This window comes from Mandrillus leucophaeus, unplaced genomic scaffold, assembly GCF_000951045.1.
Source record: "Mandrillus leucophaeus isolate KB7577 unplaced genomic scaffold, Mleu.le_1.0 Scaffold244, whole genome shotgun sequence".
Lineage (NCBI taxonomy): Eukaryota > Metazoa > Chordata > Mammalia > Primates > Cercopithecidae > Mandrillus > Mandrillus leucophaeus.
Genome location: NW_012102521.1, coordinates 1838240 through 1853259, shown reverse-complemented (window position 1 = coordinate 1853259; position 15020 = coordinate 1838240). Strand labels below are relative to the sequence as shown.

At 62.1% G+C, this 15020-nt stretch overlaps 1 protein-coding gene across 1 annotated transcript in view; it reads right to left on the bottom strand.

The window, feature by feature from the left end:
• Window positions 1-15020, bottom strand: part of PACS2 (phosphofurin acidic cluster sorting protein 2) — a 73502-nt gene continuing 58482 nt past the window's right edge. The window contains exons 12-25 of the mRNA XM_011982907.1: window positions 14025-14167; window positions 13069-13213; window positions 12539-12643; window positions 12207-12313; window positions 11608-11762; window positions 10596-10706; window positions 10072-10180; window positions 9340-9372; window positions 5005-5047; window positions 3832-3874; window positions 3322-3457; window positions 2161-2387; window positions 1679-1792; window positions 1-677 (exon numbers count right to left, since the gene is read on the bottom strand). Of these exons, the coding sequence (XP_011838297.1) occupies window positions 559-677; window positions 1679-1792; window positions 2161-2387; window positions 3322-3457; window positions 3832-3874; window positions 5005-5047; window positions 9340-9372; window positions 10072-10180; window positions 10596-10706; window positions 11608-11762; window positions 12207-12313; window positions 12539-12643; window positions 13069-13213; window positions 14025-14167 (1590 nt within the window). The 3' untranslated portion in view covers window positions 1-558. The remainder of the gene's footprint in view (window positions 678-1678; window positions 1793-2160; window positions 2388-3321; window positions 3458-3831; window positions 3875-5004; window positions 5048-9339; window positions 9373-10071; window positions 10181-10595; window positions 10707-11607; window positions 11763-12206; window positions 12314-12538; window positions 12644-13068; window positions 13214-14024; window positions 14168-15020) is intronic.

The window sequence follows — 15020 nt, the reverse complement described above, 5'->3', positions numbered from 1 at the left end:
CAGCTACATTAGAACATGTATTTAAAAGCATTAAAAATATCTGCTGCTATAAAACCTCCGCCGCAGGCAGGAGTTTATTGGGAACCACGAGTGTGCGGTGCTGGGGGCATCTCTCAGGCGGGCAGGATGGCCCCCCAGGCTTAACTCAGGACACCCCCAACGGGACTGAGCGGCCCCATGGCCCCTCGGCCTGAGGCCACTGAGCTCCGCCTGCCCCAGGCTCCCTGAGGAAGCAGAGTCCTGACTTTCCGGAAGAACAGGACATGGAGGCTCTGGGTGGCTCCTGAGACCAGAGCACGCCTTCTGCGATCCGCAGCTCAGCACCGTCCTTCTGGCCTCCCAGCCCCGGGCCGAACGTTGGGGTTAATAAGCAGAGCAGTTATTCGGCTCCTGGCAGGAGCTCCCCCGTTAGTTTCCAGGTTGTGAGCACATTCATACTTAAGACTGTTTCTCTTTGTGTTTTAAGGGTCTGTCTCTGTAGTAAACTGAAATGTTAACAGAAATGCAGCTGGGCCCCTCCTAGCGTGGGGCGGGAGGTGGGCCTCTCGGTGGGTGGGGCTAGAAGGTGGCCTTGGAGTGTCCGAAGATGCAGATGGGGAAGTGCTTCACGTGCGAGGACCACTGCGCGGCCAGCTGGAAGAACTTGACGTCGCTGCACTCCACCCCGTCGATGAGGACTGTGGGAGAGGGCTGCCTGACCGCCTGCCCGCCTGCCCACCCTGTCCACCTGCCTGCCTGGCCCACCAGGCTGGGTAGCAGCCAGGGGTACAGGATGAGAAGGAGCCCCATGCTGGAGGGCACCAACACTTTCCTCAGGGACTCGGGGGCTCCAGGGTCACGCTGGCTCCTGAGGGACGCCGTTCCTGCCCCTGCCCTTCCACACCTCAGAGCCCTGGGGGGTGAGGAGGGCAGCACTTCCCCCAGGGCTGCCTGCAGGTGGGAGGAACAGACCCCACCGCCTCCTGCCAGGCGCTGCTGGTCCACATCCATCTCCACCTGCACAGGTGGGGAGAAGACACTGGGAGCCCCCTTAAAACAGAGACCCCTGTGGGGAGACAGGGCCATGCTGACCTGGAGGTCATCTGACCCGTGCTCAAAAAGAGGAAGGCCTCCCAGAGCTGTTTCTGAAACAGGTACTTGCAGAGTAACTCCAAAATGCTTTTAAATTACAAGTCACTATTTTTAGGCTGGGTGTGGTGGCTCACACTTGTAATCCCAGCACTTCGGGAGGCAGAGGCAGGCGGATCACCTGAGGTCAGGAGTTCAAGACCTGCCTGGCCAACACGGTGAAACCTCATCTCTACTAAAAATACAAAAAATTAGCCGGGTGCAGTGGCGTGCACCTGTACTCCCAGCTACTTGGGGGGCTCAGGCAGGAGAACTGCTTGAACCTAGGAGGCGGAGAGTGCAGTGAGCCAAGATTGCACCATTGCACTCCAGCCTGGGTAACGAGCAAAACTCCGTCTCAAAAAAAAAAAAACAAGTCATTATTTTTAAAAAGCAAAAAGGGTTGAAAAATTCTTTCTCAGCATTTGGAAAGCTGTCGTCTTCACCGAGGGCTTCATGGAATGTGCGTGTCACAGCAAGACGCCGCAGCTCCTATGGTGGACTCCAAAGCAGCCCTGCTATGCTCTCACCTACGTCCCACTTTACAGACCCCGGGGCCCATGGCGCTCACCCCGCAGCATGTTCTGCTGCTGCCTGGCAGTGCAGATGAGCCGGCTGATGCCCTCGATGCACTGGCTCTTGGACTCCACATCTTTGTCCTTTGCTTTCTTGGGCAGAAACATCACTGGAAGGAGAAAAGAGGCCCTGCTGTCATCTTGCTGCTCCTTCAGGGTCAGGGCTGGGGGTACGTGTGGGGGAGGCACTGGGGGCTCAGCTGGTCACGGCCCCACTCACCTAGGAAACCTGCCTTCCACGGTGACCGAGGAGTTGCTCTCCTGCCTGCCCAGCTGGCCTCTGCCTGAGGCCCTGGTCAGAAGCGCCTGACCCTCATTGCCTTCAGGGTTTAGGCTCCCTCACCCCACCCACCCCTGCCTGCGCACGTGGGCTGCCCGAGGCCAGCCAGGAGGCTGCCATCCCTGTTGACTGCGAGCTGCCCGCTCCCGCCGAGCCGCCCTTCTGTGCCATGTGGCCGTATAGCCTGTCCCACCTCACCCTTCTTGTTCTTCTCCTTGGTGACTACGGTCATGGACATGGTGGGCGTGGCCGCAGCCTCGCCGCTGCTGGGCAGCCTGCTGACCTGGAGGGACCGGAAAGTGCACTTGAGCGTGTTTTTGGTGACAGGCAGGTCCTTCTTCTCGGCGTCCCTCTTCCTGTCCGCGGGCTGTGCTGCTGTCCAGTAGTCCACCTGCAGCCCCATCAGCTCGGCGCCGACACCCTGGCTGGGAAAGGCAGAGGGAGGCGCTCACACCTGCATCCTTCGGCCTAGTGATGGGGACATCACTGTCCCTGTGACAGGCCAGGAGGTGACAGCCAGCACCTGTGCCAACTTGCCAGCAGAGGAGGGTGCTTGGAGCATGCTCTGTGGAGCTGTTCACATGCCCAGTCACCCCCAGAAGGGTCCTGCATAAATCACAGGGAGCCATCCTGTGTAGATTACAGGGAGCCTGGCGACAGGAGAGCCCAGGCCTGGGGGGCCCATCCACCCACTCTCCTGGCGACAGGAGAGCCCCGGCCTGGGGGGCCCGTCCACCCATTCTCCTGGCGGCAGGAGGCCACCCATTCTCCAAGCTGTCCCTTGGAGTCTTGAGGGCCTATGTGAACCAGCTCCCTCAGGCGCAGCCTGGAAGGAGCCAGCGGTTGGAAACACAGAGGCAGGGGGTCGGGGTCTGCTGGTGTGAGCCCTGCACGCAGCAGCAGCACCATGCCTGGCCTTGGGGCCTACACCCTCTGTGGCTTAGTTACACTTGAGTAAGGTCTGCTTCAGAGAGACCCACGCGGGCTGGCGGGGCCTCAGCACAGCTGTCAAAGCCGACCCCATGAGGACCGCCTAGAGACTCTCGTCTCTTGCGCCTTCTGCCCTCAGCTTGTTTTTAAAAGCCCCAATGTGTGCAGAGCTGAGAGACAGCCCAGCACAACGCCCATGTTTATTCACTGTGTGGGAGTTTCTGTCCCCTAGAGGTCCTGCCCCCAACCCCTGATCTGTGGCAGGAGGTGGCCAGAGAGGCCCCAGCCGTCCTGCAGAGCCCCTCCGTCTGCGTGGCCGACAGGCCAGGTGCCCTGGGAGGTGGATGTGACGTGGGAGAGGATGACTGAATCAGGCAGCACGTGGTGGGGCGGGCAAGTGAAACGTGCTGAGCTGCGCGGGGCCTTTACCTGGGGGAGGACAGGCCTCCGCTCACCGACGGGGAGGAGGGCGGAGTGGGTGAGGCCTCCTTGGCCGCAGGAGATGTGGACGGCGGGGTGGAGGAGAGCGCGCCAGAGCCCGAGGGGGCTGCGTCGTCCGAGTCGCCTTTGGGGAGGAGTCATAGGGCAGGCTGAGCCCACCTGTTGCTCTGCCCAGGCCCTCTGGAGCAGGATGTGGCCAGAAGGCCAGGCAGACCCTAGGGGTGGGCAGGGCGGGAGTCCCCAGTGGCCTGTGTGAGACAGGAGGGTCTCGGATTCTCCTCCGTTTTTGGAAGACGGCCCTGCCAGCCTTGATGTGGGGCTTCATGACAGCAGTCCCCGGAGGATGAACCCCCCACAGAGCAGAAGCACCACAGCAAGACTGGAACGTGGCAGCTCTCAGGCCCTGAAGGGTTGGTCTGGTCTGCAGGACCAGAGTGACTGTGCTCCCGCGGCCTACCCACGGGCCATTCACAAGGCCTCAGGGTGGGATGGTGTTACCTGATGTGGCGGAGGATGGCTCCACAATTCCAACCTTCACAACCTAGAAAACAACAGGCACTGGCTGGTGAAAGCCGTGGGGTTCAGCTAGCCCACTGCCTTCCCAGTGGGGCTCCTGCCTCCCCACCATGGCCACCACTCCCATGATGCAGGGGCAGCCACGTGGGGACAGACAGTGCTCAGGGTGCGTGGCCTCAGCAGGAGGGACATGTCTCTCCCAAAGGCGGCCCTCGGGGCAGCTGCAAACCACGTGTCCAGTAAGACCAGTATGCTGGTGAAAGGGACCCTGGCAGACCAATGGGGATAGGCCCCGGGCCTGCCAGGCCCTGCATAGCAGCCATGAGCCACAGGTGGTTGTGTAGATCTACCGTGAATCCCAGTGACTCAGTGGGATTGCATGGGAAGGCCTGTGTGCCCGAGCATGGCATACTCTTGTCACCAGAGAAAGCTCCTTGGGCAGCCACTGTTCAAGATGAACTCCACCCTCCTAGAGGGCCAGCCATCACCCTAGAGCCCTCAGCAAACCCAACCACTGCACGATGCACGGAAAGGCCTCTGTTCCACCACTGGGGAAACTGAGCCCAGAGACCCTTCCCCTGCCCGGGCAACCCGTCTGCCAGGTCCTGTGGGTCTGTCTCATGGCAGACACCTGGTGGGAGGGAGGCCACACAACAGGATGAAAAGATGGGCAGGGAATAGGCTGTGGAGACCCAGGGCTGGCAGGGAGATGGCCTGGCTGGCAGAAGCAGCCCTAACCCTGGGCAGGACAGGAACTGAAACCCACACACTGCAGGCCACAGACCCAGAGTGCACACTAGGAAGCTCCCGGGGCCTTGGCTTCCTAGAGGACAGAAGCACCCTCTCCAACCCGGGCAGGGTCTCTCCTCTCGAGACGCTGGGTGTTCCTGAGGTCTTGCCCCACCGAACTGTCTCTGCTTCCGTGGATCAGCCCCCAAGACAGAGCTGGGGGGAGCCAACAACCTCTGGCTCCACACCCAAGTCCGGTAGGGAAGGAAGCGAGCTTTGAGAGAGGCCAGATGGGAAGGCAAATCCCCAGCTCGTATCTGTGGGAAGGTTCTGGAATATATGAAGTCCATCCTCAAATGTTCTGACTATAAAAGACAAGTTGGCGGGTATGTGGTTTCCCATCACATCAAGCTGGCCAGTACTCACCCCGACAAAGGGAATGAACTTTTGGGAGGACTCTTCGTCAGGGCTAAGAGCAAGGAAACAGACAGTTAAGCTCTCCTCAGGGCACAGCCCCGCCTGTTGGGCACAGCTCCCTCTTGGCCTGAGAACCTGGCGCAGCCCCAGGGCCACGACCCTGCCCCAGTCGGCCCTGCCCAGTGTGTCCCAGCCCCACCCATCCCAAACCACTGCCAGCCCTGGCCTGACCCCCAGGACCAAAGTTTGGGCCCCTTCTGACATGCTGACATGCAAGAAGGACAAAGGGGTCTCTGTGCACCCATGGTCAGGACAGGCCAGAAGGCAGAGCTCCATGGAGGGATTCACTCAGCTATCCTAGGTGCCCAACGCCCACGCAGCCAGCTCAGCCCCGTCCAGCCTACATTTCCGCTGCTCCACCAAGCTGGGCACCCCTGCTCCGCTGGGATAAGGGCAGCTACTGGTGCCCTAGGACTCCCAGGAGGAGCCTGGACCCTCTCTGGTAATCAGCAGCACCAAAGCCAGGGCAGAGAGGTTTTCTCCAGACCATCTGGGTAATGTCCGTGCCCACGAGAGGCCACTGTACCAGAACACCCCAAGCACAGCCTGCAGGCAGGCCCAGCACGCCCCAGGCCATGACCCACGTGAGATGATGTGCTCGGTGGGCAGTGGAGGTTTTGTCTGGACTTGGCCCCATACAACATTTGGCAGATAACAGCAGCCTCTTCTAGAGGTCTGGTCACAGCCCGTCCACGTGAAGATGCCAAGGGTGTGAGTAAAGGAGCTGTAGGGCTGCTGAGAGGACCCGTCTGTCTGCCCCTCCGATGTGTGCGGCTCAAGCAGGGCTGTCCTGTGGTCTGGCTCGCGCAGGCTCCTGCTGACCGTGGCCACTGCAACCTGGGCTCGGGCCCAGGAAGCTCTCCCACAAGACAAGGGGCCAGCACAGCATGAGGCCCTGCCGGCAGCTAGGGTGAGGTGGGGCATCTCCTTCTGGGCCCCAGGAAAGATCCAGAGGGCAGGCCTATCCTGAGTGATGGAATGGGTCTGGTTCCCCTCTTTCCTTCTCTCTGCTGGCCTCAAGGCTCCCTGTGGCCTGCACTTAGGGACAAGGGTGCCTCCCCGCCCGGCTTCCTCAGCCAGACCACATCAGCAACTGGTGCCGTCTCTCTGGGCAGTTCTCCCAGCTGTCTCTTCTGTCCCATTTCCCCAAACTGCAGAGTCTGATACCAGCAAGTGGCTGTCTTACAGGTGGAGACTGTGCGCACACATTGCAGAGGAGCACCTGTTGCCCCTGGAGCACTGGGGGCAGGACAAGAATGGCCAGGCCAGCAGGGTGCCCCTCAGGGACAGCCCCGCACCAGGTGCAGGACATGGGCTCGCCCAGGGGCCCCAGCCCTCCCTTGGGTTGTTGTCCAGCACAGGGAGAATCCCTTGCAGGAAAGAGGCCCAGGGGAGGATGCCACAGGCCCAGCCCGGCCGTCTGTCTGGAGCACCAGCTCCCAGGACCAGCAGCACTATCTCCCCAAGAGCCCTGCAGGGCAGAGGCTTGATCCCAGTGCTCCACACCAAGTGTGCCCACGAGCAGAACAGCCCCTGCCCGGGGGCTGGTCCAGAGGACACTCCCAGGAGGCAGCCCCCACGGCTGGTCCCAGCAGGTGCCGTCCCTGTCTTCGCAGCGCCAGTGTGAGGAGATGGCGGCTGGCAAGACCCACCCTCCCTGGACGCCAACCTGGATAGCTCCTGGCCCGCCCTCTGCAGAAGGCCTGGCAAATGCATCTGGATGAAGCCACCTACAGATTTCGTCCATCCCATTAAAGATGCCCCAGGCCTAGTTCCATTTCTAAGGAAAAGAGAGTTGAAAGATAAACTTTCCCCTCTTCTTGTCCAGTTCAAATAACATAAAGCGATGCACATCCAGTGTTCAGGCCCGCCTCTGCCTCAGGACGGCGCAGGGCGACCTCTTGGCCCCCCAGCACCCTGGCTCTGTCCACAGCTGTCAAGCAGGAGTGCCTGGGCGTGGCCCTTGACATCCCTCTATCCTCGTTGAGCAGACCGGTGTTTGGAAATCTCAGTGACATCTGTGTCCTCCCAGGCACGTGAAAAGGCACAGAAGGCAGGTGGCGGCTGCTGGTCCCCAGGGCACAGGTAGCTCCAATTCCCGGGGCCACCTGCCCTCTGCCGAGCCAGACCCCCCACCGAGCCAGCCATGGCAGGGTGGTCTCCCATCCATGCTCTGCTCTGAGGTCCATGGGGCAGTGTGTGGCACATGAGGGCCGAATGCAGGAGACATTACAACACAGGGATGTTGCTGGAACTCCCAAAGCCAAGCTGCACCTCTGGGCCATGCAGACAGCACCCAGCCCTGGACATGGGCTGATATGACAGGGATGACACCAGCTGGACACTGAGACCCTCACCCTGACCCTGGAGGCACACACATGTCCATGGAGGCAGAGTGGTCAGGAGCGTAAGGAGCACACCACCGCGGCGTGGGGAGGCCCCGCAGGCACGGAGGGTGCAGATGCCCTGGGGGCCACTCTGCATGGCTCTTGGCAAGCTGCCGGATGCCTGAGCAGCCCTTTTCACCCATGCGTGCTGCACGGGCAGGCTGGGGCTTGTGGCCACCCTCCAGGCCTGGCCTGCCCTCATAGAAGGAATGCCATTCTGGGCAGAGGAGGGCAGGCCAGCAGGGGTCATCTCACAAGGGACTCTCGCAGGGGAGCCTGGCTGGAGAGGACTCTGCACAGGTCCCCCGCCACAAGGGCTGTGCCACCACCTGCCACCTGCCCTCTGTCAGTCTCCCGACTGACCCTCCTCTGGGTAGAGACAGCAGGTAAGACACTCATGGCCTTCGCTGGGTTCCTTCCAGGGCCCCAGGCAGCCAGTGTCACCCCTGTAACGCGGAGGCAGCCAGTGTCACCCCTGTAACGCGGAGGCAGCCAGTGTCACCCCTGTAACGCGGAGGCAGCCAGTGTCACCCCTGTAACGCGGAGGCAGGGGCAGGAGCAGGGTGGGAGTGGGTGTTAGGGTCTCCTAAGGCCCTGGCTTGCTGCTCAGAAGAGCTGACCTGGGAGAGACAAGAAGCTGCATCCACAGCCTGAGGCAGCCCGGGCAGCCAGAGCATGCTGCAGGCTCTTCGTGCCACAGCCGGGGGCAAGGGCGCAGGCCGCCGGGGGTCAGCAGGGGAGAGGCCCCCATGGCTGGTCTTTCACCTGCAAAGGCTTGTTTAGCAGGACAAGACGTAGGATGCTCAGCCCCCTTCCTGTATCTTCCTAGCGCCCAGCCCTGCAGCTGTGGGTGGTCCCAGGCTGTCCACTTCGAGCAGCTCCTAGGCCTGCAGTATTTCCAGCAAGGGGGCCCCAGGGACCCAACTACCCTGCACTGTGGTGGGGGGTGGGGGTGGGTTTCCTAGGACAGCAAATGACCTCACACAGGGCAGAAGACACGGAGCGGAGAACGAGCCCCATGGGAGGACCGGCAGGGTCCTCCACCCTGCAGCAGGACACACCTGGCCAAGGAAAAGGGATGGCTCTGTCTGAAAGGGCAGCTCGGGGGGTGCCTGGAACTTGGCTCTAACATGGAAGGTTTTAGGGGGTGAAGCTGCCTCAGAACAAAAGCTCTTCACCCCCATTTGGAGGTCTCAGTAGTTTGGCTCCATCTCCAGGTGAGCCACAAGATGCTGCTAAGCCCTCTCTGCTGGCCCCGGGTGCTCAAGGGAGCCCTGGGAGCCAGGCTCTGCAGCGTGTAGGCAGCCCAGGGCACAGCCGCTGACTGCCGTGTCACCGGGCCTGCTCCTTATCTACTTGCCTCAGCGTCCCCATGTGTAGGGCGTGCACCAGTGCCCCTGCTAGGCTGCTGCCAGGTTAACAAACATGAAGGGCCTGGGGCACAGCCTGGCCCAGGTGGCCCTGGTGTTTACATCAGCCACTCGCTCCTGGTTTAAAATGAGGAGGGGCTAAACCTGGCCACGTCTTAAACCAAAACCCAGGGCCAAACCAGAGGGGAGGCAAGGCCTGCCTGGCTGATCTGCAGGCTTCAGGGCTCTGGGGTGGAGTCCCAGCACACGGGCCTGGCCCGGCGACAGGAGGGCGCATCTGCTGCTTTCCTGACTCAGTGTGAGAGACTGGATGGCGGAAAAGGGTGCACGTCAGCACCAAGTGACTCCGGTTGGGGCCACCTGCCCTCCCCCACGCGGGCTCTCAGCCTGCAGCTGGTGGCCCTCAGGGCCTGACTCCCAGTCCGGAGACAGGACAGCAGGGTGATCCAGATGGTGACGCTGCTAAACAAGCCCTAAAGACCAGCCTGGGGACAGACAGGGTGGGAGGCAGACCCAGAGAGCCATACCTTAAGGTAAAGTCAAAATGAAAATGCTTTTTCCTTTTCAGAAAGCCACCAAAAGAGAAAACACAGACACGTTACGATGCCCTCAGGAGCCCTCCGGGGACTGCCGAGGGCACTCAGTGGCTCCCACCTCGCTGGGGTTCCTGTGTGGGAGAGCCCGTGAGCGCCGGCTCTGCGCCTTGCACTCAGCTCTCTCCCCCATAGTCTAGGGAAGTGTGGGACAGCTGGCGCCGGACGTGCAGGGAGGAGGCGCCGGGTGGGACAGACAGGTCTGTGCAGGGCTTTCAGCCCGGGGCTCCTGAGCACTGTCCTGCTCTGGGCAGGTGAGGACACAGGCTGATCACTCACCCACGGGGCCTGAGGCCCAGGGACTCCTCGGTTCCCCAGCCCGGGAAACCCAGTCTGTGGAAGGAACAGGTGCCCAGACTAGAGGAGCTGGGCCACTGCCACCCTAGCCCCATGACAGCTGTCCATCCTGTCAACTTCTCATCACGTGGGGTTTCAACATGCACAGAAACAGGTGTGGAAACGGCGCTTACTATGAGAGATCTGGGGTGGGGGGAAGCGCCTGCTGTCAGGAAGGCCTGGAGGTGCCCGGCTGACCTAGGCTCTGGTCTAAGCCCGGTGCAGGGTCTTTCGGCCTACCAGGCTGAGCCCAGCAGTGTGTGGGGAGGCCCGCGGAGGGTTGGTGGCTGGTAACAGCCTGTGGCATGGTACCCGGGCCCACCGTGTTACCTCTTCTGCTTGTAGGTCAGCATGGCCTCTGCGATGGGGAGCTGGTGGGCACAGTTGGCCCCTGCGATGTACTGGGTGATGCGCGACACAATGTCCGGCGTGTCCTGTACTGCAGGGGGAGGAGGTGGTGGGGGATGAGGCTGGCGCCAGGTGGGGTTTCAGGCGGGGCTGAGCCGGGCCTCCCCGGTGCCCTACCCAAGCCTCCCACACCCCGAAGTGCAGCAGGGCTTGCTGGCTGTGGCTGAGGGGCCCTGGTCCTCTACTCTCAAGGCGGTACCAGGGCAAATGCGGGAAGACCTGAAGGGCTGTGCCTGCCGCTTCCCAGACAGGCCCCACAGCTTCCAACATTCCGAAGCTCAGGGGAATAGGAGGCGTCCTAGCCAAGGCCCCAGCGGGCCCTGTCCATGGCCTCTTCCCTGACGCTGAGCCTGAGCAGGTGCAGGGCCTCCTGGGCATGGCATCTGGGGAGACCAGGGCCCCTTCCTCCCGCAGTGGCGTGGGCTGTGGACGTGCCCGGGCCTCACCCGCACTCTGGGCCTCCAGCTTGTTGAACAGGTCTCTCCAGGCCAGGTCCTGGAAGAAGTTGTTGTAGCGGTAGTCCACAGAGCCTAGGTACCTGGCCACGGGGTGGGAGCCTGCATGCCAGGGGTGGGGCTGGTGTCACCACGGGGGACTTGAAGCTGCAAGGCTCCCACCGCAGCCCAAAAGCTGGGCCACCTGACCCCGTGCCTGTGCTGCTGCCTTCCAGACAAGCCTACTTTCCTGCCACCGACAGAGAGAGCCACCACTGCCCCTCCCTGGTGGGCGCCTGAGGCCCCGCTGAAGGAGGCCCAGCCCTGAGCTGAGGTCCTAGAGCCCTGAGTGCCACTGACGAAGGCCCAGCAGGGCACATATGACCGTGCAGAGGCCTCGGCTGGCTCAGGGCTCTGACGTTGGCATCGTGAGGGCCACAAGGGAGAGACCCTGTGGACCTCTGGGCCTTTTCAACAGATTAAGGCTGGATGGGTTGGTTTTGTGGTAAAGACACATTGTTTGGATCTAAAGAAGTAACAGATTTCGACGACACAGGACCTGGATGATTTGAGAGGATTAATAACCAGCCCTGCTTTGCACTTCTGACTTGGGAAATCGAAACTGGCATTGAGTTATCACAGCGACTGACGGAGGGGACACCCAGCTCAGGCCCCTTCAGAGGGCAATGGCTTTATCTTGACCCAAATATGGCTGTTTTAGGGCAATCAAGTTATCCTGCATATAATTAAAATTAACAAAGTGTTACTGTATCAAACAAACATTTAAAAACAACAAATGGGCGGCAAGCTGGGACCCCACACCACGTCACACCACACCACGCCACACCACGCCACACCACGCCACATCACACCACGCCACGTCACACCACACCACACACCACACCACGTCACACCACACCACACACCACACCACGTCACGCCACACCACACCACGCCACACCACGCCACGCCACACCGCCCATGGCGTCTGTGCCCAGGCCCAGGTGGACGGCGCGGTGCTCACCCAGCGGGATGACCAGGAAGCGCATGTAGCCGAGCCAGTCGGGCGTCTTGTGGGATAGCTGCTCCACGAAGAGCCGCAGGATGGCGCTGAGGTAATGCTGCGCTCCCGCCACGGCGATCTTCACGGGGGTCGGGGGCTGGGAATTGCAGTTGCAGCTGCAATCCAGAGGCAGGTGGGACGGAGAGGGGACAGACGCCTCAGGGGAGCCGTCCTCCGTCCAAGGATGCCAGTGTGAGCCCAGGGGGCTCTGTGCCTGTGGCCGCTCATGCCACAACTGCCCTGGAGCTGCCCAAACCCAGGACCCCTACATGCCCGAATGTGCCCAGGCTGAGGGGCCACACAGTCATGACCTCGGCCCAGGCTTCCAAGGACGGGCCAGGTGGCCACCCCTCCAGTGTGGCAGGACACCTGCCAGGCTGCTGCTCCCGCCCACAACTGAGGGCAGGCCAGGCTGCAAGGAGCCCATGGGTCAGCCTCTGTGGACACCAGCCAGAGCCCCAGGTGCAGAACGCGCCCAGCCCCAGAGCAATGGGTAGAGGTGGGGTGCAGGGACCCCGAGGGGTACTTGGGCGGTGAGTACAGGGTGGAGCCCAACTCACTATCTCTGTATCCGTGAGACGATGGTGCTGAAGGCTGCCTGGACGTCTGCGGGAGAGCATGTGCACACCACGGGGAGCGTGTGCCTCTGCAGGACGTCGGAGAGGAACTGGCAGAGGACAGGCAGACGCTGACTTCAGCACAGCCGCCTGGGCCACCCCCAGCACCTGACCCTCACCAAAGCTCTCAGGGTCTCCAGAGACCCCAGGCACGTCCAGGCAAACCACAGCCTGCAGCTCCAGCACCTGGGTGTGCCAGGTTGGGGGCAGGTTCAGGAGCCCACTCTCCTCTGTCCTACACCCTGACCCTCCACTCCACGAGGCTGCACCTCTACCTGCCCCTGCCAGTCCGAGGTGTTGACGAGGATGATGTTTTCGGGAAGTTGGTCATCGGAGATGAGGATGTGGTTGAGCTGGTCATACACAGTCTTCCTGGGGATCTGGAGGCACACAGCCCTGTCCACACCCAGAAGAGAAGCACAGCGCCCATCCCCACCGCCCCAGCCCTGGTGTCTGCAGTGCCCCTGCTCCCCCTGCAGCTGTGCACAGAGGCTCAGTGGCAGGAAGAGAGCTGGTCAGCTTGGAGACCACCCCTGGGCTAAATCAGCCAAGCAATGAGGCCGCCCTGGACCAGGGAGGGCAGCAGAAGGACCAGAACTCGCCCTGGGGTCCACATGGCCTTCCTGACAAACCAACCCATGACCCAGCCGCCCTGCTGTGCAGCAGGCACCCTCCAAAGCCCAGGCATGCTCTGCATGCTCCCAGCAACCTTGGCCCCCTGCACTTCTCTTTTTGCCCTGCTCTGGTTGGTGCCAGGGTGACCACGAGCCCTGCCTCCTGGTCATGCTACGCCCTCCACCCCCACCTGCACCTGCACCTGTAGCTGGCTCCGGGCATCCGGGCAGCGCTCGTTGTCCAGACTGTTGGCCCGCTCATTCTGGGGCCTCGCTGCCTGCCGTTCTTTCAGGGACGTGCTCCGGCCCCGTCGGCCAGCCTGCTTCCCCTCGGACCTATTGGAGACCAGGACAGGCTAAGTGGCTGCAGCAGCAGGAACAGGGGCAGGGGCAGGGGCAGGCTTGCAGTGGCCTACACATTGTGGTGGGGACAGGGAAGGGTGAGCACAGGGCCGACTGATGGGCAGTGGGAACACAGGCCACACAGAGAGGCCACCAGCCCTGGGAGGACCGTAGCAGCAGCTGAGTACAAGAGAGGCCGTGCCCCCAGTGGGACCCCACGCAGCTCTGCCTGTGAGACTGCAAGCCAGGCCAGGAGCCTTGGAGCCACTGTGAGGACTGAGCTCACCCTCCCTGCCCGGGCCAGGAGCTGGGCAGAGCCAGGTATAGGCCAGTGCAGGGCGCTGAGGCTGCCAGGGCGACCTGGCTCCAGAGCATGGACACAGGCACCTCGGTGCCGCCGTAAGGTGAAAGTCAGTGCCCAGACTCACTGCTTTGGAAAAAATCCCAAATATCACAGAAACATGAAATTGATATTCTGGAAGAATCAAACTGGTGGATGTGTGTGTTTTGGCTGAGGCAGGGGCTACTCAGGGGGCTGTGGGGGCAGCTGCAGAAGGGCAGACACGCCTGGCCCTGCCCTCAAACACACAGGGCGGAATGTGGGGCTGCAGGCTTGATACCCAGTGCTGGGGCAGGGGGTTTGCTTCTCCTTTTTAAGAAGAGGGACGAGGCCCTGAGTCTGCTGTCTACAACCGAGGGAACTCATCAGGCTGGTCTGACAGGCACCCACCCCGACTCATGCCCCTGATGGCCCCTCCCCTAAGAGCTGCATCGCCAACCTGCCCAGCCGCCCAGCCCCCATCACCTGGTGGAGGGGATGACAAGGGACTCTGTCTTGGTTATCCGCCCGCTGGGCGGCAGCCTCTCTGTGAACACGTCCAGGGTGGAGGCCTCAGCCTCGGGGCTGTCCTCAGGCTGTCCAGGCTGCTCCCTCGGGCCCGGCACACCCTGCTGACCAGAGACATCCCTGGAGCCTCCCATGGAAACCGCACCCGTGCTGCAGCCTCTCCAGCCATGTGGCCTCTGGCTTGGGTGAGGGTTTAGGCCTCTCTAGGCTGTGGCTCCTATATGTGGACCCGGCCATACACTGACCAGGAAGCCTGGCTGAGCTCAGTTCCAACCACAGGGCTCCCATCCAGGCCATGCAGGGTGACCAGCACCCAGCCTCCCAGGACCTGACCTGCCCTGGGCCCAGGACCCCCTAACTAAGGAGACCCCATGCAATGCAGTAGGGGGAACCAGGCATTCCTGGGTGCCATCCACCTGATGGTGGGGTGAGTCCAGGTACCCTGATCCTGAAGGTGGGGTGACTCCGGGGCACCCGGACCCTGAGGGTGGGGTGAGTCCAGGGCACCCGGACCCTGAGGGTGGGGTGAGTCCAGGCATCCTGACCCTGAGGGCGGGTGGAATCGAGGCACCCTGACCCTGAAGGTGGGGTGAGTCTGGGGCATCTGGACCCTGAAGGTGGGATGAGTCCAGGCACCCTGACACTGAAGGTGGGGTGAGTCTGGGGCACCTGGAGGTCCCTGAGGGTGGGGGGGTCCAGGCGCCCTGACGCTGGGGGTGGGGGGAATCCAGTGTGCCCTGACCTTGAAGGTGGGGTGAATCCAGGTGCCCTGACCCTGAGGGTGGGGGGGTCCAGGCACCCTGACCTTGGGGGTGGGGGAATCCAGTGTGCCCTGACCCTGAGGGTGGGGGGTCCAGGCGCCCTGACCCTGGGGGTAGGGGAATCCAGTGTGCCCTGACCCTGGGGGTGGGGGAATCCAGTGTGCCCTGACCCTGGGGGTGGGGGAATCCAGTG